Consider the following 20,669-nt stretch of genomic DNA (forward strand, 5'->3'; position numbering starts at 1 on the left):
TGCTGTACCTTAAAGGCCGGTACCTCCCGCCTAATCTGGCCTAGTGCCCTGCGATCGCTAGGGTCAGATGCCTGTTCCTGTTCCCATACAAGCTTGGATAGGCAATATAATCGCCCATCAAAATTGCACCAGGAACGCTATCCTGAAACATACGCGCCTAGACGCATATCGAGATATGCCGGGAGATAAGATGGAGATTATAAGGTTTAGGACTCCGCCGTTCCTGATTTCCATTTCTCGCCTCCATCAGAAGATAGAGAAAGAGCAAGGACGCGTTGATAGGAGAAATGGGCTGGCTTAACAAGATCTCGTCATTCGTGTCATTCGTCTTCCTCACCGCAGACGCGACCCAGAATCCATTCAACGCGCGCGATGGTTACCCTTACCCCAACGTGACCTACCCAGGCCAGAAGGGCCGCGATTACGACTACACAGGATTCGACCCCAACCAAACGCGCCGCGCCGAGGCCGTCATTGAAATGTTCCGCTTCGCTTGGAACGGATACTACACGTACGCATTCCCCAACGACGACCTATTGCCCGTCAACGACTCCTACTCAAACTCCCGGAACGGATGGGGCGTCATTGCAGTCGACGGCCTCGACACCGCAATCATTACGGAGCAGACGGATATCGTGAACCAAATCCTAGACTTCATTCCTACGATTGATTTCACGAAGACGGGGTATGGGGAGAAAGACGGTGCGTTGGAGGTGGTTAGCCTGTTTGAGACGAATATCAGGTATATTGGGGGCTTGCTCAGCTCGTATGATTTGCTGAAGGGGCCATTTAAGCACCTGGATGTTGATGACGACAAGGTGGATGCGTTGTTGGATCAGTGCGTAACACTCGCCGACACGCTGAAATTCGCTTTCGACACTCCGTCTGGTATCCCCGTTAACAACGTCTTCATTAATAACCAGACTTTCGCGCAGAGGTACAGGATGCAGGACGGGACGTGGAGTGCGGGCCTCGCAGAGCTGGGCACGCTGGTCTTGGAGTGGCAGCATCTCTCCGATTTAGCAGGGGATCCGGAGTACGGCGAGCTAGCGCAGAAGGCAATGTCGTATTTCCTGGATCCCAGCGACGAAGTTTGGCCCGGCCTCACCGGCGGCAACTTCAGCGTCGAGACGGGCAATATCATCGATGCATACGGTGGCTGGACGAGCGGTAATGACTCCGCCTACGAGTACCTCATCAAGATGTACGTCTACGATCCTGAAGAGTACTCTCTATACGGAAAACGCTTCATGGATGCTGCAGACTCCACGATCGAATATCTCCTCTCTCACCCTTCGTCCCGTCCGGACCTCACAATGGCGGGCGCTTTCGCTGGTACGACTGTTGCAAACTACAGCGAGCAGCTCGCCTGCTTCATCGGAGGGTCGTTCATTCTAGGCAGCACGGCCCTGAACAAACCCGAATATCTCAAGTACGGTCTCGAATTCTGCGAATTCTGCGCAAACGGATACCGCTATGCGCCTGCGGGCATCGGACCCATCATCTATTCGTGGAACCTGACTGAGCTCTCCTGGCCGCAGTTCCAAAACCAGTCCGACTTCTACGAGAAGAGCGGCTGGTTCATCGACGACAACAAATCCTTCCTGAACGGTCAAGCGCCTGAAGCAATAGAGTCTTGGTACTACGCGTACCAGGTGACGGGCAACCAATATTGGCGCGATGTTGCATGGGCGTACACACTTGCGCAGAACCGCACCGAGCGCGTGGGCTCTGGCTTCTCCTCCATCCTGAATATCTTCGAGGAGGATGGCGGGGGATATGAGAATCGCATGGCGAGTTATATGCTGGCGGAGGTGCTCAAGTATCAGTATTTGATTCAGGCGCCTGAGGAGAGGAAGGGTGTGTGGGATGTGGAGTATGCGCCGAGGGGAGTGGGGCAGGGCGGGAATGTCAATTTATTTGTGTATAATACTGAGGCCCATCCGTTTAGAGTGAAGGCTAAGAGGCCAGTGTAGGCGCGCTCAATGGGTTTGGAATTAGCTCTGGTGGGTTGGGGTAAATAGTGATGCCTTCGTACGGCATGCAGGCTGTACAGCGCGATCTCCCTCGGAGGTTCTCGACAACAGGTTTACATATTGCACTATAGCAACGTGTTGGCTTATCACTGCTTCCAAGATGCGTCGTCGAAGTGGCGGAGACTTGCTCGAGAAGGCGTGATTTATCTGGTCGCTGAACAGGGAATAGCGCGTTTGGAACTCTGCCTCGTCCCAAGCCTCCTCGTTCATCAACAAACATTGTCACTCTCCGTTGCAACACCTTATCATGACTTCTTTCTTAAGCATACATCATGGTCCGGCGTCTTGGTCATTCCGGACGCTTAATTCGGTACTCCGCCCTCGGGTAGCCGTATCGGGCTGCAAAAGCCGAGGGGTTTTTGTCCAGCAACGACCGCGATGAAACTTCCAGATCAGCCTCGCGGCTTGCCTTCGCTGGGCGTCCTGCTGCAAAGTTCTTTCACCGCCATCTGCTGTTCTTGGCTGTCGTGAAGGTTACATTGGACGGAGGGTCAGCATGCGGGGAAGCGCGAATGATAACAACAGCCGGGATCCTGGCCTGGAACGATCCCCAGCACCGGGCGCCCGTACCTGCGTATAGCTACAAAACCTGGAGCGTGCCCTGCTTCAACTCTAGAGCTGTCTTCCGTTGCTCTAATTGAGGTCCACGATGATTCTACCGTGTTTGTTCCGTGTTGTTGGTGTTGCGGCGGCTCTGCAACCTCTTCCGCCCGTTCAATGGACGAACAACAACGCGTCTTCAACTGGCTTCTCGCTGAGTGACGCGCCCAAGAGGATATACATCGACAACACCTTCGCGGATCAAAATGATACAGAGGGTTTGACGCTCACCCCTCCCTCCGCATACGAGTTCGCAGAGACGTTCCGGCAAGATATTTCCCAGCTCGTCGGCGCGAATTGGACGCTGCAAAGGGTCGACGGATTGCCTACCTCTGGGATATTACTTGGACACTTCAGTGGCGAGCCGAGCGAATTGACGTACGAGAACGGTGTGGAGACTGAAGAGGGTTATGAGCTAGAAGTACGCAACGGCAGCGTTTTCATCGGTGGCACCGGGGCTCGGGGCATGTTCTGGGGAACACGGACGCTGCTTCAAGAGCTATTGATTGCAAATGGATCGACTTTGGCCCCTGGAAAGGTTGTTGATGCGCCGGCATATGCGACCCGGGGGTACATGCTTGATGCCGGCCGAAAATGGTACACCGCGGACTTCCTGAAGGAGCTTTGCACATACGCGTCGTTTTTTAAGATGTCGGAGTTCCACTACCATTCGAGCGACAACTATCCGCTAAACCGTGGCCACAATGAGACATGGAATAAGGTGTTCTCCCATTTCTCGCTGTATCCGGAGGATCCCGCGCTACAAGGTATCATCCAGCGGCCAAACGAGACTCTTTCGAGATCGGAGTTTGAGGACTTCCAGAGGCATTGCGCGCAGAGAGGTGTAACCGTAATTCCTGAAATCGAAGCGCCAGGGCATTGTTTGGCCATCACAAAGTGGAAACCAGAGCTGGCGCTCGCGAAGAAAGATCTGCTGAACCTGTCCCATCCAGACGCCATACCTACAGTAAAGGCTATCTGGTCGGAGTTTCTACCTTGGTTCCAGACAAAAGAAATACATATTGGAGCCGACGAGTACGATGCCGATCTCGCGGATGACTACATTAACTTCGTAAATGAGATGTCGGAGTTCGTCAACTCAACATCGGGAAAGCGCATCAGAATCTGGGGTACGAACGAGCCCTCCGAAAACCTCACCATCTCGAAGGATATCATCACGCAACATTGGCAATACGGACAATCAGATCCTATCCAACTTCAAAACGACGGCTATTCCTTGGTTAACTCGGAGGATTGGTGGGCGTACATGAGCCTAAAGAACGATCATACTCCAATTCTTCCGGCGCCGTATCCGCAGTTCTACAATGTCTCCCGAACGATGAATTTCGCAAACATACCAAGCTGGCAGTGGGACCCGTCTCTGTTCAATCCGGTGAATACCACCGAACAGCTTGAACCGGGTGCCAGTGGGAACAAAGGCGCTATTCTCGCGGCATGGAACGACAACGGCCCCGACGCTACTACGCAGCTTGAAGCTTACTACGCCATGCGCGATGGGATACCTGTGGTCGCCGCGCGTGCTTGGTCAGGATCGAGAGGTGTAAATATCAGTGCCGAAGACCTCTCCTCTACGCTGGCGTTCCTAACGGCGGTACCGCCGGGTCAGAACCTCGATAGACGCGCTCCGCTAATAGGATGGGCGCGCCAGGCTTCAACCCCCGCCAACGTGACACTCGGTAGGGGATCGTACGGGCCTCCATACACGCTCATCCTCAACGCCTCCTCGCCGTTTACACTAACGGGCCCCGACACTTCCCTCTCCATCTCAACCGTTTCTACAAATACTACAAACGTAACCACACTCGTCTTCACTACAGCCGACAACTTTCCATACCCCCTGCGCTCAGTGTCTGAAGCAGACGGGCACGATCCAGGTCACCCAGGCCGCATCTGGACGAATCAGTCCACCTCTACCCATGAACCGGTGCCCGTCACGTTCCCGGTGACGCTAAGAGTCGAGACGGATGTTCGGAATGGGAGCAGGGTGTGGGTGAATGACGAGTTCAAGGGACGGTTCGAGGTGTTTGTGTTCGGGGGAAGGAACACGTTGTTCAGTTGGAGTCAGATGGCTCTAGTCGCGCCGCTGAATGAGCTCGAGGGTGGGTTGGACAGTTTGGAGCTGCAGGCTGGGATTCGAGGGAGCGGTGATGGGACTCCGCCCCCGCCGCCTTCAAACGGCGGGTCGCGCGGACAGCCCGTGGGTTTTGTGAGCGTAGCTATAGCGTTATTAGCTACCGTTGTAGTAACAGCAACGATGTAACTGGGGATGCATACATGTAGTCAATCAGGTCTGTCCACATGGCCCATACACAGATCAATGTTCGGCGACCAAGCCGTCGACTTTCGTGGAAATCCAAGCTTCACCTACCATACCCAATCAGGCAGGTGGGATGGAGCTTTTGGTGGAGCGGGGCGCCCCCAACAGCTAACAAAACACCTGCCCATTCTCGCCATTGAGTCTTACTTTCCTTTCATTCTTCTTCAATCAGCCCTCTCCGGTATCCATTGCAGCTTTAGCCCCGCAATTGAGGCCCCTCCCATGCTCCCACAATGCCCATCGTCGACGTCCACACACACATCTACCCGCCAACCTACGTCTCTCTCCTCCGCTCCCGCAAAACCGTCCCCTACGTACGGACTTTTGCCGACGCGCCGGACTCGTCGCGCTTGATCATTCTCCCCGGCGAAGATGACCCCTCCACGCCCTCCACCTCGCGCGGCCGCCCCATCGGCCCCGAGTACTACGACATCGCGCAGAAGATCGCGTTCATGGACCAGCACAAGATCGACACGTCGGTGATATCGCTCGCGAACCCGTGGCTGGATTTCCTGCCCGCGGAGGAGGCGGGTGAGGCGGCGCGGAAGATAAACGACGATGTGGAGGAGATTTGCGCGAGGTATGAGGGGAGGCTGTATGCGTTTGGCACGTTGCCGCTGAGTGCGGAGACGGCGGTTATAGTCGCCGAAGTGCAGAGGTTAGCGGGGTTGAAGCACATGCGGGGTGTTATAATGGGGACGTCGGGGCTGGGAAACGGGCTTGATGAGGCGGCGCTGGATCCTGTTTACGCGGCGCTGGAGAAGTACGGGCAGCTTATCTTTCTGCATCCGCATTACGGGCTGCCGAAAGAGGTGTACGGGCCCAGAGCGAATGAGTACGGTCACGTGCTTCCGCTGGCGCTGGGATTTCCGCTTGAGACGACGATAGCGGTGAGCAGGATGCTGTTGAGCGGGGTGTGGGACAGGTTCAAGAAGTTGAATGTGCTGCTTGCGCATTCCGGGGGGACATTGCCGTTTCTGGCCGGGAGGATAGAGAGTTGTCTTTTGCACGATGGCCATTTAAAGAAGCAGGGGAAGACGGAGCATCGGCGCGACGTCTGGGATATACTAAAAACGAACATCTATCTCGATGCGGTCATCTATTCGGAAGTGGGGTTGAAGGCGGCGGCCGACGCTTCCGGGGCGGATAGGTTACTTTTCGGTGAGTGTGGGAACTTGTAGGAGAAGGGAGGCTGACGCGCAACAGGCACCGACCACCCCTTCTTCCCGCCGCTGGAAGAAGACGCTAAGGAATGGCACAGCGTAACCGCGAACTACGGCGCTATTTCTAAGGCATTCAAGGGGGACGATATGGCAGCCCAGGATGTGCTGGGCAACAACGCCGTGCGAATACTGAAATTGCATTCATAACACAGCCGCCGAATCGATGTCGATGCGGCAGAAGAGGGATAGCGCTAGCTTTGAGGAGGAGAAGCGGAAGCTGGATGGGCACAATAAGCCGTGTGGCTGGGGAGGGATGGGCGTGCTAGAAGAGTCGAGGCATGCCTAGGAAGAATTGAAGACGTACTAGACACTGAAGCGCACCAGACAGGCTTTTGCGGCACGGAATGTATTATGATGGTAATGTATCACGATAGTTATGCCCGCGATGCTTGGATTGCCATGGCCAGTCACGAGGTCTACACCATCAGCAGGAAGAGTACATCGAGATCGATTAGCGCTAAGTCGCTCTTTTCTTGTCTATTACCTGCTCAACTATACTCTTCTTCGATGGCATCGCGACTTCCTCAACCCGAGGCCCACTCCAGGTCAGGGAAGTCGCGATGCCATCACCGTACTCCTGCTGTCTCTCGCCTTCCTCTTTCCATCCCATCATTCTCTCTCACCTCTCTTCCTCTCTGGCTAGGTGTGGCCTTCCTCCTCGACCACCAGACCGCCGGTTGTTTGTCCTCGGGCAGAAGACAGGGGCAGCAAGCACAGCATCACACTCTCTTAATGTCTGCAGCACTCTATCGCAAACGCCTACTCCCCTCGCTGCCAGGACAACAACGCCAGCCTTTTCCTCTCATGCCGCTCCTGTCAGCACTCCTGTCAGCACTCCTGTCGCTGTTGGAGCAACAACGCCGGTCTCTTCCAGTTTGGACATTCCAGATGAAGGTATATACCCCCTTCTCTTTTAGTTCACCTTTTGCTAACACATCTATCAACAGAAGATGTTTGCCTTGGTCTTGATGAGACTCCCCCGCCAACGTCGCCGGAAGATAGGCCCGAAGTCGCTGCCAGCCCGCCTGATGCCGTCATTTTGATTGACGACGAGTCCCTCCAGGAGCGGTCGGCTCTCCTTGAAGATAATGGCCAACTGCTCCAAATAACCAAGCAACTATTGCTGGAACGGAACAAGAGCGGATCACTACTCGCAATTGCCTTGCTATGCATCCTATACCTGTTTAAGAAACACCGTTTTGGCGAATCCGGCGTCGCAGTGCCCTGGGGAGGTACCAATCTCTACTACACCCTGTTCGACTTCGTCGCATTTCGTTCGGAGGCTATGCTCACTACCGGGTCAGTGGAGTTCATTACCACGGTCCATGCAACTTCAAGAGCCTTCGCCGACGGCCATTGTCTCCTGCGGGTGTCCAATGCGCAAGCAATACTGGAGTTCGGCAATACAGACATACCAGCGCTTAAGAGGCTGATGCTGAAGACAGCGCCCTAGGCTACGCGGGACGACGTTGAGACAGTCGTTATTATCTTCAACGTGCCTTCACACTGGGTAACAATGGCCCTACACTATACAGGGAGCCTAACCCTCTTCAACTCTTCGCCAGGCTACATGGAATCAGACACTCTGCGCATCGCGGAGACTCTTGCAAACTGATTGGTACTGGCTACGAACGAAAACTGGACACGGTATTAGGGGAAATGGCGAGTTACCCACGGCCTCTCGCTTCGTCAACAAAATGGTCACGATTGTGGGATATATGCTGTGTATAACGCCGCTCGCCTTCTCGTGCCTCTACCGCCATCTGTTCACCTCCCACCGGAGTTTTCCAGGCTCTATTATGTTCTACATGCCACGTCGCTCATACAGCATGCGATGTTCCCGAACGCAGAGGATAGGCATGTACCCAACGATTATACTGAGCTGCTCAGCGCCCGCGTCACTGGCTTAGAGGCGGCGTCACAGAAACCGCCAACGGTCATCACACCCCCCGTCGCGGTATCAACGCATACTACCTTACCGCCGTTGGGCAGGTTTGGCGTCGCGCCCGGATTGCAGTTCCTGCAAGATGAACCGCAGTCCGTGCAGCGGTGTCCTTTACGATCGCACACCCCGAAGAGCCGCAGAGGTAATCGCGCGCATTATCGACTGTGCGATATCGCCGCCTATCGTCGAAAACGGCATTCCTATGTACTACGCTATGGCCTTCGCCGCCATAAGATACTGGGCGAAACGCACACCGGAATATTACGACCAACCAAGCCAAATGAGTGACAAAATGCATATGAGCCGTCCTTGTTTCCAGGCAGAGGAATACGCATATGGTACCTTTTATAAGCTGAGTAACGCAATGCAGTAGACAGTCAATAAATTTGAAGGCTCGCCTGAGTCGGTTGGGCGTCCGGACGCATCGATCAGGCTGCTAGCGGCTCTATCAGATCCCCCGCCACCTAGGAGGAGGTCGTTACGGGTTGTGCTGCACAGGTTTTCAGGTCCGCCCGCTATAACCTACGACCATGAGCAGGCAGCGCGTCAGCTCTGGCTCGAGTGCACGGCTATGTTTCCAGCTCTCTCCCCGGCTGAAATTACCCGCGTATCAATCAACGGAGACCTTACTATGTCGCATCTCAATATGATGATACCCTTGCATAGTATACATGCTTGAGCTTAAGAAGAAGCTATATCTGTTCCCTCATGGTAGCCCGAACGCGCTCACGGCGTGTCACGGCGCCTGGTATACTTTGCAAAAGACCGCGAAGCACTCTAGCCTCCGCCTTACATACTCTGAAGTGCTGTCTTCAAGAACGCGCCCGCCTCCTCATCAACTCCCGTAAACGGCCAAGCACACCGGGTTGATCTTCGCTGTTCTATATGTGCAACCCGTTGAGCACTCGCATGACAGTCGAACGGCACCTGAAGATCGCACCGGCTGCAATCACGCGAGTTTTCAATGTCCACGTTGTCGAATCTGGACGGGGAACAAGAAAGCTCTTGCAGACCATGTCCGCAGGGCGCCTCAGTTCTGCACGCGGGGTAATTTCCATGTCTATCCGGGGGAAGACGAGGCTGTGTCCGTTCTTCTCTCTCTACTGGACCCCTCCACTCACGATACTGCACAATGTTTAGCAACTTTGCTCACGGCGCTCGCCGCATCAAGGCCTTCATGTGGCCTTTCTGTCAAGAGCCGCGCGGTCGCAATGGGGTTCATTCGCATGACAGGGACCCTGGATATCAGGATTTGGGCGATTTCGGAGGATGCATAAGGTATGTCCACAACCGCCATTCTCTTTAACCCACGTTAACACGTATTTCAGAAGACCTTCCGTCTGTCGGGACCTCACCCCACCTCGAGTTAGCTGCGCCATCTTCTTGTTTAGGGCTGTACATCTCAACTCCAAGGCCACTGTCACATCCGCTGGCTTTTGAGCCATCGCGAACTACTACCCCTTCTCTTCAATGGACGCTCCCACTTTCAGCGGATCTGTTCTCTGCGCGTATCCGGTCTCAGGCTCTGCCTACTCAACCTAGAACGTTACCCTCTGTACCGCCGCAACTTCCGCAGCTAACGACGCCCAATATAGCGTCGTCTTCTCCCTAAAAGCGAACTGGTGCAGTGCAGGGTTCTCAGTTGTAAGTAAAACGTTTTCTCTCTATTTATCTTTGTCATAACAGCTTCTAGCAATCGCGCTTCAAGCCTCGCCCCCGCTCACTCTAACTTCTAGACAAGTACCTCGTGTTCACCAAAGGCAAGAAGGCAACGTTCAGGCCATTTCTAAAGAAGATCAACACTTCCAAGTTCGTGAATGTCTACAACAACAGCAAGGATAAGGCTATAATCGAGCATAGCATTCGCATGGACGATGTTCAAGTTGAGATGGACGCTCCACTTGCTTGCGCCCGTTGCTAGGCCAACGGTAGAAGATGTCAAGTCTAGTAACTGGATATCCTCGTGTTGGTGAAGAGAATTCAGACAGTGCTTGTGGACAGTACAAGGCACCCAGGATGAAGGGCACCCTCTAAAGTTCAATTTTTTTTGGTGTCGTGGCTTCGTATAACTGCGAGGCTATTCCGCGGGTCTGGCGGAAAGCCTGGATTTCAACCTTCGTCGCCCATGATGTTGGATGGACGAGAATACAAATCGCCTTAAGACGCCCCAGACTCGAAAGAAGCGGTTCCGCAGGAATGTTTTCGGAGACACACCTACTCGTAAGCGCTCAAGGACGCAGAAAGCCTACCTTTTCGATCCCATCGTCCACGTCGCCTTCACACATGCCAAAGACGAGGCCAATACCACTGAAGTGAGGACGAAGAAAATTTTGCCCGGAGCTTCCCTGGCAGTATCTTTTAACAATTGCTTTAATTGGTAGTAAGTGTCAGATTTCTCATCTAGTGTCCTTACTGATTATTTCTAAGGTCATTATTTGCACGGGACCCTTCACTCAGCCTGCCCAGCCCACCTTACCTTATCCTTTCCTATCACCGTCCTATTACGCATCGCGCGTTTGCCAGCCCCAAGAGTGGAGCCCGACCCACATGAGAACAGTCTCAAAAAAAGCTCGCAATTATACGCGCAAGCACTTCTTGACACCTTGCTGCCTTGTCGCGGGACCTCGTACTCGTATACTTATCGTCATTCCAAAACACCGCCTCTCGTTTGATGAACCCGAAAACTCTCGCTCTAGCGGAGCATAGCGAGATGAAGGAATAACGGCGCCTAGCCTCTCACTCTCCCCGTCACCATGCGGAAGCGGGAGCGTCCTGGGCCGTCATCTATTTCAGGGTCCGCGGGTGGTAGTGCTTCTGGATGCGAGGTTGGAATTGTGAGGATTTCTGGGTCCAGGGACGCAAGGACGGGATCAGAGGTACGTGCGATGAGCGATGCAAGGTTTCTTAGGTCAGGGGTTGCGCAGCCGTGAGGCTAAAACGGTTGAGAAATGACTCATGGAATCGCAGTAGGGTCTCCCTCGCTGCATGAAAAGATGGATGCAAGGAGTATCCTGTCCTGGACATCCGCGTCCAAGATGCAGCAACTCGCGCGGGATTCCCTGGGCTGGGGGCACCACTACTGGAAGAGATGTGGATGCTTCGCAGGGCTGACACCTTGACGACTGACAAGCACCACAAGCACTACGTGCCGCTCCACCCTTATCAGTCCTGGGAATCCCCTAGATCGCTTGCTAGATCCTCCCCAGGTCCATCGTCGCAAGTCTAAACGCGCGGAAGCGTAGTGCAGCGTGCCTACGCGTCCCAGCCGCACGCCGGAGCGTTTTCTGGAAAGTTTGATGAAAGGGGCTCGCGCGCCTCTTCCTCGCCGCCTTCTCGAAACCTTCTCGAAATTTGCTGTATCGGAGGCCGGCAAGCGAGCCGTTTTGATCCTGTATACGCGGATACGAAGTACCGCAGCACGAGCAATCAAACGCATAGGAAAGGGGGATCTGGAGGGCGTTTTGGATTGGGAGTGAAAGGGCTAGGAGGCGCGAAAGCGTCAGTGTGGCCGGGAGTGTGGCCGCGAATGTGGCTCGACATCTACCATTATGTAAGCCTTGGGGAACAAGTCGGGCCGATAGGAGTCGAGCAGGGAGTTATCGGATGAGGGACGCGAGCGCAGGTTGAAGGGTGAGCTAGTCGGGAGCGGAAAGGTTCCCCTGTCGCATGAATAATGCGCCGGGTAGATCGGAACAGGAACAACTGGAATGCCGGACTATCGGCCCAAGGGGTACCATCTTTGGTGGACACAGGTATTGAGGTTTTAAAGAATACGGCGACCTGCAGCTATGCGGGCGCCGTTGCAAATGAAGGCGAGGGATGCAGATATAAAAGAGGAGAAATGAGTACAAATATGGAAGGACCAAGCCGGAGCAAGAAATTACTCCAAATCATTCTATACCGGGTGTATTCTACCTATGGTACCTGGTTGATTCTGCGTAAAGTCGTGAGAAAAGCAGTCGCGGTGACATGTTGTCTGCCCAGGTGGTATCAAAATTCAATCATCCATCTAAGGAGACAATGTACCATGTACGGCTGCAAGGCGATATAGCCATTATGCTTGTGAGAATAGGAAAAGAAAGGAGACCCAAACGCCGGATGCTATGCCCGAAGGAAATCCGACTCCTGTGCTGCCCAGTGTGTGCGTTTACTCCTCCACAATAACACCCGTCTCCTGCATGCTCGCACGCAACGCCTTCTTGTACTCGCGCTCCATACCGTGCCTGACCGCGTCAAGGGCGTTGTCGACGGTGGCCTTTGGCTGGAAGCGTGGCTTGGTACCTTCTTGAAAGACGCCAGTCCGGACGAGGATGGAATACCAGCTGTTATCGGTGTGGTTATCGAATTCATTGGCGCCCCGAATGTCAGATTCAGGAGTGTCACCAACGAAGTAGACTGTGTCCGGGGGAGAATCGATGCCGTGGGTATCCTTCCTCCACTGCTGTAGAAGGCGAGTAGCGAATTCAAAGGTGCCGATCTGGGGCTTGCCGAAGGCGGTAGTCTTGAGATCTTTCCCCGTGACGGCCTTGAACATAGCTTCCACGCTCACGCGCAACGCGCCCATGCCGATGCGGGTAAGATCGTGGCTAGTGGACCAGACAACATCGTTGTGGCTGAAAAAGACCGGCGGACCCTCATCGAAATTCTCCGACCTCGTGCCTAGATATCCTCCCTTCGACATGAGGAGATCTAGAATGATTTGCTGGTCAGAGGCCCAGTCACGCGAGTCGGCAAAGACGAAGATAGCTTCTATTTCGACCTCTGCGAAGTTTCTTGCTCGCGAGTTCTTGTACTCGTCTGGGGTCAACTTCCTAAAGGGCGTGGTATCTTGGTTGTCCTTGATGATGTCTCCGGGTGTGACAACGTCCTTGAATCCGTAGCCTTCAGCTACGTGGCGGCACTTCTCGCCCTCGCCACCAACGACCAGGACTGTGTTGTAGCGTTCCGCCATCTCCCTCATTGGCGTATGTCCGCAGATGAATTGGCCGGGGGACACCTCGATTTCCAATTGCTGGCTTAGCTGAATGCAGCGTTCGGCTTCGGTCTTGCCACCGCCGTTGGTAACAAAGATATACGGCACCTTGATCCCGTACTCATTCTCGCCATTGAGGACCTTCATAGCCTCGACCGCCTCTGGAATGGGCTTTCCGCCTCGGATTAAGACGCCGTCAATATCGAATGCGAAAGCATACTTGTCGGTAACGGTGGTCTCGGGAGGAGTGGGCGGAGTCCCTGGGCTGGCGGCTGATTCGACGCGATGTCTCGCAGACTCCAAGGCGGTTGCGACTTCGGCTGCGTCGGAGGGCGCCATGAGGTGTTTAGGGGGTACGACAACTGTTGGGCCCATCTGGATTGACTCGCTTGTGGCCTCTGTTGAAGAGAGGCGCCGTGCATAGCGGCTGCCTGCGGGAGGAACGACAAGCGAGGGTGCGGACATGGTGGCGAATAAGACAGGAGTGAATGGTACGATGCTCAGAAGATATGGTTTTCTGAGTGAAGGCGGAGAGCGGAGGGCGTAGGGAAAGAACACCGGGTTCTGCGGGGGAAAGGGTTGTCTTAAAGACGACCAAGTAAATGAAAATTGGGGAAGCTCTAGAAACCCCTCAGAATGGCGGAGAGAAGAGTGGAGACCGTGGAGATGGATGACACTTCAGGTGTCGGCGAGAAGGAAGACTCCCCGCCTCTTATACACAACAATGGCAAACGCTGTCCGGCAGACTTTCGTATAGACAGTGCACTGCTAGCATGGTGGATGTGCGCTCGCCATCGACATTGGCGCCGGTCCCTGCAGATAGAGCTTATCAAACGCATCTCAACACAGTGGAGACATTTGCGTCATAGTACCGATAGAGGCCTCGAGCTGGGAAAAGCCGAACCTGTAGCAAGCCCTGAAGATCTAACAACGGTGCCTGGAGTCAGCCGGGTTTTGGCATGTGCTAGAGCTTGTGCTTTGCTTCGCGCATCTTATTTGATGTCTTCAATAGATGCGGGTAATCGGCGACAGACGCAGCCAAGTCAGAACCAGTTGGAACGGAGTACAGCACTGTACAAGAGCCGGGCCCTTGCACCACCATGTGTTTGACGGCCGCGCTTTTCGTGGGATACTGGGATACGTTGAGAAAAGTCTGGAGGATGATGACGCCATGGAGTGGGCTCTCGCCAAAATGCCTCAAAACGGGCGCCTAGCCTCGGTCGGCTCTCCCTTTCGAAGGAACTCCGTCAGGAACACCAGGGGCAATGTTGCACCCGAGCGGATGAGGCCCTGATGGGCGTTCAGATCGGCATGGCAGTTGCCTTCCAAATCACGTCGCGCGAGAATGATCCGGTACGCTTCGGCGCGCATTCTGCGCCGAGACGGAACCATCGGCGACCTTGCGCCCACCCGGCGGTGAACGGGCGACGAAAGGGGAAACTTGAGGCTGAGAGTTGTGGCACTCCTCTCTTGTCGCAGAAAGCGACGGTTGGCGACAAAATTCGCAAAATTCGCAGCAATTCTGATACTCGTTGCCACTCTATTGCCTGCGTGGCTTTGGAAAGCCCAAGCCGCGCTGATCGAAGGTCGTGAGGGAAAATGATGTCACTCCACTGCAGAATTCCTTATCGCACCCTTCACATGGCGATGTTGACTTGCTCTGCTACAGGCAGGATTCGACATATATCCCGCATGAAGGGGCCAGGCCAAAGTCTCATTCGGGTGGATTTGAAGCCGAAGAGGTACCCACAATAGACCCAATTCGAGAACGCTTGACATCACTGTACATCCAGTTGTACATTATCGCCCACTCTCACCGGACAGTATCTCGACTTGGCGGTCTCTAAGAATTGACAGCGTCAGAATGTCTGCAGCGGCGGCCGTAAGCGTCTAGCTCGGGCTCTTCAGTGGTGTCCTGGAAAGGACGCTGTGCAGGAGAATGAGATCTTCGTGCAGCGCTCGCGCGGCTCCGGCGGCGACTCTCCCCGGCTCGCACAGCAAACACCTGCGTGGAGTATGGGATGGCGGTGAGCTGCTGCGTTTGCAACTTTCGGATGCGAGGTCAGATTGACTGTGGATGTAACGGAGCAGAGGAAGCTGCAGGGCGCCCGAAGAGTGGATCTTCTCCAGTGTAATCTCCTGCAGGAATAAGCGCTCCTGTCCAGCCATTACCCGCCCGGCCGTGGAGTACGTTATCAAAAAACTGGAGTATCGCCTTCACCGCCGGTCTGTGGGTTGGGGAATGCGACGTAGAGCTGGGCTTATGAAGGGCGGTCGGCATCGTGAATTCTCGAGAGCGTGCTGGACAGCTGGGATCGCTTGGGATAGGACACTAGGAGTCTGCCATGTGAGCTAGGTACTTCCCAAGCGTACTGTTCAAGTGTTTTCATAGACTCCTGACCTGGGATCCACACGGTGTAAAGCTTTTCCCGCACCGAACCGGTTGGCATTTGTGTAGGACTCCGCGGGTGCGTCCCCCGGGTCTCCAGATGAGTGTCTAGGAGAGGTTGGAGTTGAAGCATGGGGACTGAACCGGGGCAGCTTCAGGGAGCGATTCCAACATGGCCGTCCTCCCTCCCTCCCACTTCCCCAAATTGTCTCGAGATTGATCGCCACGGGTATTCGGCGCAGGGTCTGCCCAGGCTCCACGTCCTCTCCACATTTCCCCGCATGGGACTGCATAGGAGACCTCAACGAGGCTCTGGAGTGTACTCAGCGGCGGCTAGCTGCGCTGTCGGCGGTACGCAGCTCGATACTGGCGGCACGGCAAATCGGATGGCATCCGCGGCCGCGGCCATCTGTCCAAATCAGACGGTGCTCACTTGGAAGAGAGGGAGGAGATGCACGTAGGTCTGATGGCGGTTGCCCAGGCGAGGTGGGCGGACAAGGCGGCTGGGGAAGGAGCGAAGAGTGCGCCGGAGGGCAGGCGCAGGCAACGCTCGACTGCCACCTCTCACCACGCATCTTCCCCGACTCTCCATCACACCTGCCCTGCCCGGGGACGACTGGTCGACTGCGAGAATGAATTGGACCGGCGGCAGTCTGCAACGCTCCAAGCAGGCAAACAAAGGCGTCGTCCAGAAGCAGAAAGCTCACTTCGCCCGGGCCCGTACTCAGCTGCAAAATGCTCCCAACGCGCCCGCCGCCTCGTTCCGCCCGGGCTTTTTCCAGGACGAAGATGCCAGCGTGGGTGGCCGGTTACCGCCGCCGAGTTCCAGGTCTGTTCGTCACACCGGCCACAGCAAGACGCTCAGAGACAGACGCAGCAGAGCAAAGTCGCCACTCATTCGTGATGAACCCGGAGCTGAGACGGGCACCCTTGCTGAGGAAAGCTCGCGAAAGAGACGTCTTGATGCGACCACAACCACTCAGCCCGCGATAAGCAGTAAGTAATAATCTAACCTCACCGATGAGTTCGCAACCCGTCTTCTACCATTGCTTATGCACCACGCAGGCGGGCCGAAAAGGGAAAAGGACGCGACCGACGCTGACGCTGAGGAGGGACTCCTAGAGGCCAGAAGAAGAAGATTGCTGCAGCAAGGGGATTGGGCAGGCTTAACACGCCCAAAGCCCGTCTCGATGCACTTTCAATCAAGCGAAGAAAAGGATAAGATAGGGAAACGCAGAAAGATCAAGGACCATCGCGCGGCAACGACGCTGCAGAGCACCCGCCACAGGCTCGTGCCGCGCCTGGCACGGGATGAAGGCAGCAATCATCCCGGATTGTACATGCGCGGCGCGCTCCAAAATGAGGATATCAGGATCCGAATCGGGACGGATGCATTGGCCAATCTAACGCCCACACAACGCCCCTCCGCGGGTTCCCGTTCGCTTGGGGTGGGAGTGTCCCGCGATGAGTCTTCTGATACTATGCTCTTTGACAATGAAGACTTGCATACTGCCCAGGGACAGCGAGTGCAGCCAGCGCCGAGTGACGACCAAAATCCAAGGGTGTTCGTGGGGGTGCACTCGCGAGCCCGCGCCGCCTTCCGACGTCTGCGGGGTGAACCAACAGTTCGCTCCATTCCCCCCGACGGAGAGGGCGAAGTTGAACGCTGTTTGGGAGAGCGCAATGAAGGAGAGGGAGCTGGACATGACTGCACCCACTACAAGCCTTCCCAAGAGAATACTTCCTTCGGGCAGAGCTCGCAAGAGAATGACGCCATTTCAGGCTGTTATATCACGCAGCGTATTGGAGGCGTCATTGGCCCTCTGCGACTTGTCTTCAACCACACCTCCGAGCCCCAGCCAGAGATTGAGGACGCGCAGGCATCGGATGGTAACGCGACCGTTGATACAATTCGTGCCCATGATTCGGCTAATGCACGGCCGCGTGGAAAGGGCAGTGGGAAGAAACACCCGGATTTCAGTGGGGCTTTCGCGCACCCCTCTGGGATCGTCGATGATGGGCCTTGGAGGTCCTTGCTTCCTATTTCCGACAATGGCTCAAGCCACTCATCAGCATTCGACCTGTCCTTGATTGACAAAACGGATACCCATCAACACCGGAAGCCATCTCGGGATCGAGATTCTGAGCCCACGCCCTGGTCACAACATGCCACCCAAGGCGAACCAACATGCATTACTTCATCTTCTTGCGTCTCCGCCTCTTTGCCTTCTATTACACGGGATAGCGAGACCTCTGCGACACGGACTCGCATGCATAATGAGGGCAAGCGGGGTAGGAGTCTTGCAAAGAAGGACCAGGATGAAAGCGAGAAACTGTGGCGGAGAATGGTCTTCGGAAGCGACAATGCTCCAGCATCTGACACTACGCACGACGAGTACGGAGAGGAACAAGAGAGGAAATCAGAGACATTGATTCCGTCCTCTATTGCTGTCGCATCGCTCAGCTCAACACCGTTCCAATCGGTATCTGGACTTACCTCACGCGCGAGCGATAGCGTACGAGATGCAGCAAGCCGCGCACTACTTCAAACGTCTCCAGGGTCCATGCCACCGCTGATTACATCCCCCCTACCACGACGCAATGCCGTCGGTCCTCTACAGGGATCGAGGGAAGGTGAAGAGAGCAACAAAGCTCTGCAGACGGCTGAGTTCAGCGGTTTCGGAGAAATGTCGGTGACTCATACATCTCTACTGAACAACGTGTCCTACGACGTTGATGCTAGTCCTTCGCGGACTTCCGGTGACCTGAGGGCGTTCCACGATGGCCTGGAGCGGCGATATGGCTGCAGAAACGATCGTTTCGGGCGGGTTCAGGCGAGGAGCGAACATCCGTCCATATACGAGATCCCGGTGAGCAGCGAACACGGCTTGGATTTGGTGGATCCCGACAGGATATAGCGAGCATGCTGCATTTAATTCGAGACGTGGTGTTACATGGGACTCTCAAGATTTTCGTTTGCCTCACTTTCATGCCTAAGCAGCATCTCGTCGTCTGAGGAGCGATGCTATTGGCGGTCTGCGGCTTTCTTCATTTGTCGATGGCGATCCGATGGGATAATAAATAGGAATTTGAACATGGCATGACGCCTCAACAATTGGTGAAGCCTCGGTGTCGCTGCGAGATGCGCTCAGCTGAGCTCGTGTGCAACAAAATATTCTCGTGGTCGTCGCGTCCACCTAATTGGGTTGTGTTCGCGGGGCAACCCCTTGAGCCGCAGCAGATCGGAGAGGCTCGCTGCTGGATCTTGAGACACATCCTCCTGTCACGACACTGGATAGGCGGCCAGCACGCCGAGAGGAGCGCGCCGACGCGCATTGCAGCGAGCCACAGTCCGGTCAATCCTGGCTTTTGATTGCTTCTTCCTGGCGTTTCTGCGTATGCATGTCATCCAGGTGTTCGTGAGACGTCGGAGCAGAGGGAGATACGTGCGAGCGCTACAGCTGTCGGAGGCGGCTAGGTGACACAGGGCCGGGTAGGCCGTGCTGTGCCGAGAGAGGAACTCGCATTCAAAATCTAAGGCGGCCTGGAACGCGCCCGTCCAGCCATTGCGCATGCAGATGCACCCAGTGGAGACGTGCGGAGCTGTGTGGGCATTCAGCTGACGCGGAGGGGTCGAAGTGGGCATGCGAGGGCGCATACTGAGATGTCCATATCGGCCAGCGCATTAAAGGCACACCAGATGGCGTGCTGGAAAAATGGAAGAGCGAGGGAGATGATTGGGCGCAAAACGAAAAAAGGAGATGTATCACACCGCCTGCAGTCCATGTGACCAGTTCGGGATATCCTGGGGATCCCAAGATGGGAGCAAGGCGGCTGATTTGTGGAGAGGGCATGTAATGATTCGCGGCCGCGCTCAGGGGTGGAAATCCTGCTGATGGAGAATGTCCTTCCAGAAGAAGCCTTGGAACAGGGCTCGTCACGCGACTGCTCTGCATTGCATTGCAGGAGCGCTTTCACAGTGGGGATACGGAGCAGGGCTGCGGCAACATGTCGCCGCGGGCGCATTCTGTTTCGCGCAGGACGCAGCAGCAACAGCAGCGACAGCGGCATGGAGCGTGCGTCAGGCTGGATGGGCCCATGGCAGCGTGCAGGCGCCAAAACCTTCTTCATCGCAGTGTTCACAGCTTGAGACGGCGGAGCGTTGGGGGGTGCGCCGTCGACAGCCGCGAGGGAAGACAAGGGATCGGCGACAGGGGCAACCCCAACCTAAACCAAACAGCCGGCTTCGCACGGTTTCGATGACGGAGGGACGGCGCCACGTGTGTGGGCAACCGGAGCCGCCTCGGATGGGGCTTCTGGCTCGGGGCTGCTGGCTCCTGGCTTCTGCTGCTCGCGCGCTGCAACGACTCGCTGGCTGCGCGTTTGATGGTCAGCTTTTCATCACTCTTACCGGGCCGCGCTCCGGCCAACGAGCTCGCGGCATGGCGACGGCTGCGGGCGGGCTGGGCCATGATTGCCCGCCGAGGAAATATGGCCGGCTGGCTGGCACAGTCATGGCGCGCAGACGGCCGCCAGACGACGAGGTGTCGGTGAGGCCAGATCAGGCAGACGGCGGCGGCGCCAAATGAGGATGCACAGGCAGTCCGAGGTTGCTTGCTCGTACCCGTATCTACCGTGTCCTGTGTCAGTACATACATCCGCCGCGGTTTACGGCCCAGAGGTGAGGCGGCGGAGGAGCAGCGCGCGTTGGGTGACTGGCTATTATTAAACGGCCGCCGAAGTCCAAGGCCCATCGCGTACTCAGCCTTGCTCGTTAGCCATCTCACTGCGCCGGCCCCCTCCCCGGAAGGCACGGCAGCGGGCGCGGCGACAGCGGTAATGAGTCTCATCACAGCGAGCAGAGCTGTGCCGCCGGCGCGCAGGCGGTGGTGATTGCTGCGCGCTCTGGAGTCTGCTGTCTGAGTCTTCTGTCGGTGTCTGCAGCGGCCTGACGGCACGGAGATTTTCAGGCAGACAGCCCTGGGGAAATAATAAATTGGGCGCACAACGTCATCACTCGGAGGCCGCTGCGCGGCGTTTCAGAGCTAGCAGGGAAGGCGGGCCCGCGGCTGTGGACAGCGCGACTGGGAGCTCGAGGAACAAAGCGGCAACGACACCCGGCAGCATCAGGCCACGATGCTTGCCCAGGGGCGGCGCCGTCTCTGT

The 20,669-nt window shown here is 55.8% G+C and overlaps 8 protein-coding genes across 8 annotated transcripts; 7 read left to right on the top strand and 1 right to left on the bottom strand.

Annotated features, from left to right (window-relative positions):
* Window positions 1-153: 153 nt before the first annotated feature.
* On the top strand, window positions 154-2,085 carry BU26DRAFT_517774 (glycoside hydrolase family 47 protein). Its single transcript, XM_033828658.1, has one exon. It carries the CDS (start codon window positions 288-290, stop codon window positions 1,974-1,976), a length of 1,689 nt encoding a protein of 562 aa, XP_033686034.1. The 5' UTR covers window positions 154-287; the 3' UTR covers window positions 1,977-2,085.
* Window positions 2,086-2,277: 192 nt separating this feature from the next.
* BU26DRAFT_517775 (glycoside hydrolase family 20 protein) lies at window positions 2,278-4,938 on the top strand. The gene has a single exon (XM_033828659.1). The coding sequence runs from the start codon at window positions 2,686-2,688 to the stop codon at window positions 4,915-4,917; it is 2,232 nt and encodes a 743-aa protein (XP_033686035.1). The 5' UTR covers window positions 2,278-2,685; the 3' UTR covers window positions 4,918-4,938.
* A 124-nt stretch (window positions 4,939-5,062) lies between these two features.
* Window positions 5,063-6,672, top strand: BU26DRAFT_274835 (uracil-5-carboxylate decarboxylase). Its single transcript, XM_033821427.1, has 2 exons — window positions 5,063-6,135; window positions 6,181-6,672. Exons 1-2 carry the CDS (start codon window positions 5,208-5,210, stop codon window positions 6,342-6,344), a joined length of 1,092 nt encoding a protein of 363 aa, XP_033686036.1. The 5' UTR covers window positions 5,063-5,207; the 3' UTR covers window positions 6,345-6,672.
* Window positions 6,457-7,841, top strand: BU26DRAFT_274842 (uncharacterized protein). The gene is made up of 2 exons (XM_033821428.1): window positions 6,457-7,091; window positions 7,145-7,841. The coding sequence occupies exons 1-2, from the start codon at window positions 6,758-6,760 to the stop codon at window positions 7,648-7,650; spliced, it is 840 nt and encodes a 279-aa protein (XP_033686037.1). The 5' UTR covers window positions 6,457-6,757; the 3' UTR covers window positions 7,651-7,841.
* Window positions 7,842-12,241: 4,400 nt separating this feature from the next.
* On the bottom strand, window positions 12,242-13,993 carry BU26DRAFT_274889 (HAD-superfamily hydrolase). The gene has a single exon (XM_033821429.1). It carries the CDS (start codon window positions 13,577-13,579, stop codon window positions 12,290-12,292), a length of 1,290 nt encoding a protein of 429 aa, XP_033686038.1. The 5' UTR covers window positions 13,580-13,993; the 3' UTR covers window positions 12,242-12,289.
* Window positions 13,531-14,315, top strand: BU26DRAFT_274970 (uncharacterized protein). Its single transcript, XM_033821431.1, has one exon. The coding sequence runs from the start codon at window positions 13,751-13,753 to the stop codon at window positions 14,222-14,224; it is 474 nt and encodes a 157-aa protein (XP_033686039.1). The 5' UTR covers window positions 13,531-13,750; the 3' UTR covers window positions 14,225-14,315.
* Window positions 14,316-15,125: 810 nt separating this feature from the next.
* BU26DRAFT_275099 (uncharacterized protein) lies at window positions 15,126-16,050 on the top strand. Its single transcript, XM_033821432.1, has 3 exons — window positions 15,126-15,461; window positions 15,538-15,582; window positions 15,656-16,050. Exons 1-3 carry the CDS (start codon window positions 15,357-15,359, stop codon window positions 15,962-15,964), a joined length of 459 nt encoding a protein of 152 aa, XP_033686040.1. The 5' UTR covers window positions 15,126-15,356; the 3' UTR covers window positions 15,965-16,050.
* BU26DRAFT_274936 (uncharacterized protein) lies at window positions 15,967-18,512 on the top strand. Its single transcript, XM_033821430.1, has 2 exons — window positions 15,967-16,499; window positions 16,569-18,512. The coding sequence occupies exons 1-2, from the start codon at window positions 16,136-16,138 to the stop codon at window positions 18,419-18,421; spliced, it is 2,217 nt and encodes a 738-aa protein (XP_033686041.1). The 5' UTR covers window positions 15,967-16,135; the 3' UTR covers window positions 18,422-18,512.
* The last annotated feature ends 2,157 nt before the right edge of the window (window positions 18,513-20,669 follow it).

This window comes from Trematosphaeria pertusa (assembly GCF_010094035.1).
Source record: "Trematosphaeria pertusa strain CBS 122368 unplaced genomic scaffold BU26scaffold_5, whole genome shotgun sequence".
In the NCBI taxonomy this organism is placed as follows: domain Eukaryota; kingdom Fungi; phylum Ascomycota; class Dothideomycetes; order Pleosporales; family Trematosphaeriaceae; genus Trematosphaeria; species Trematosphaeria pertusa.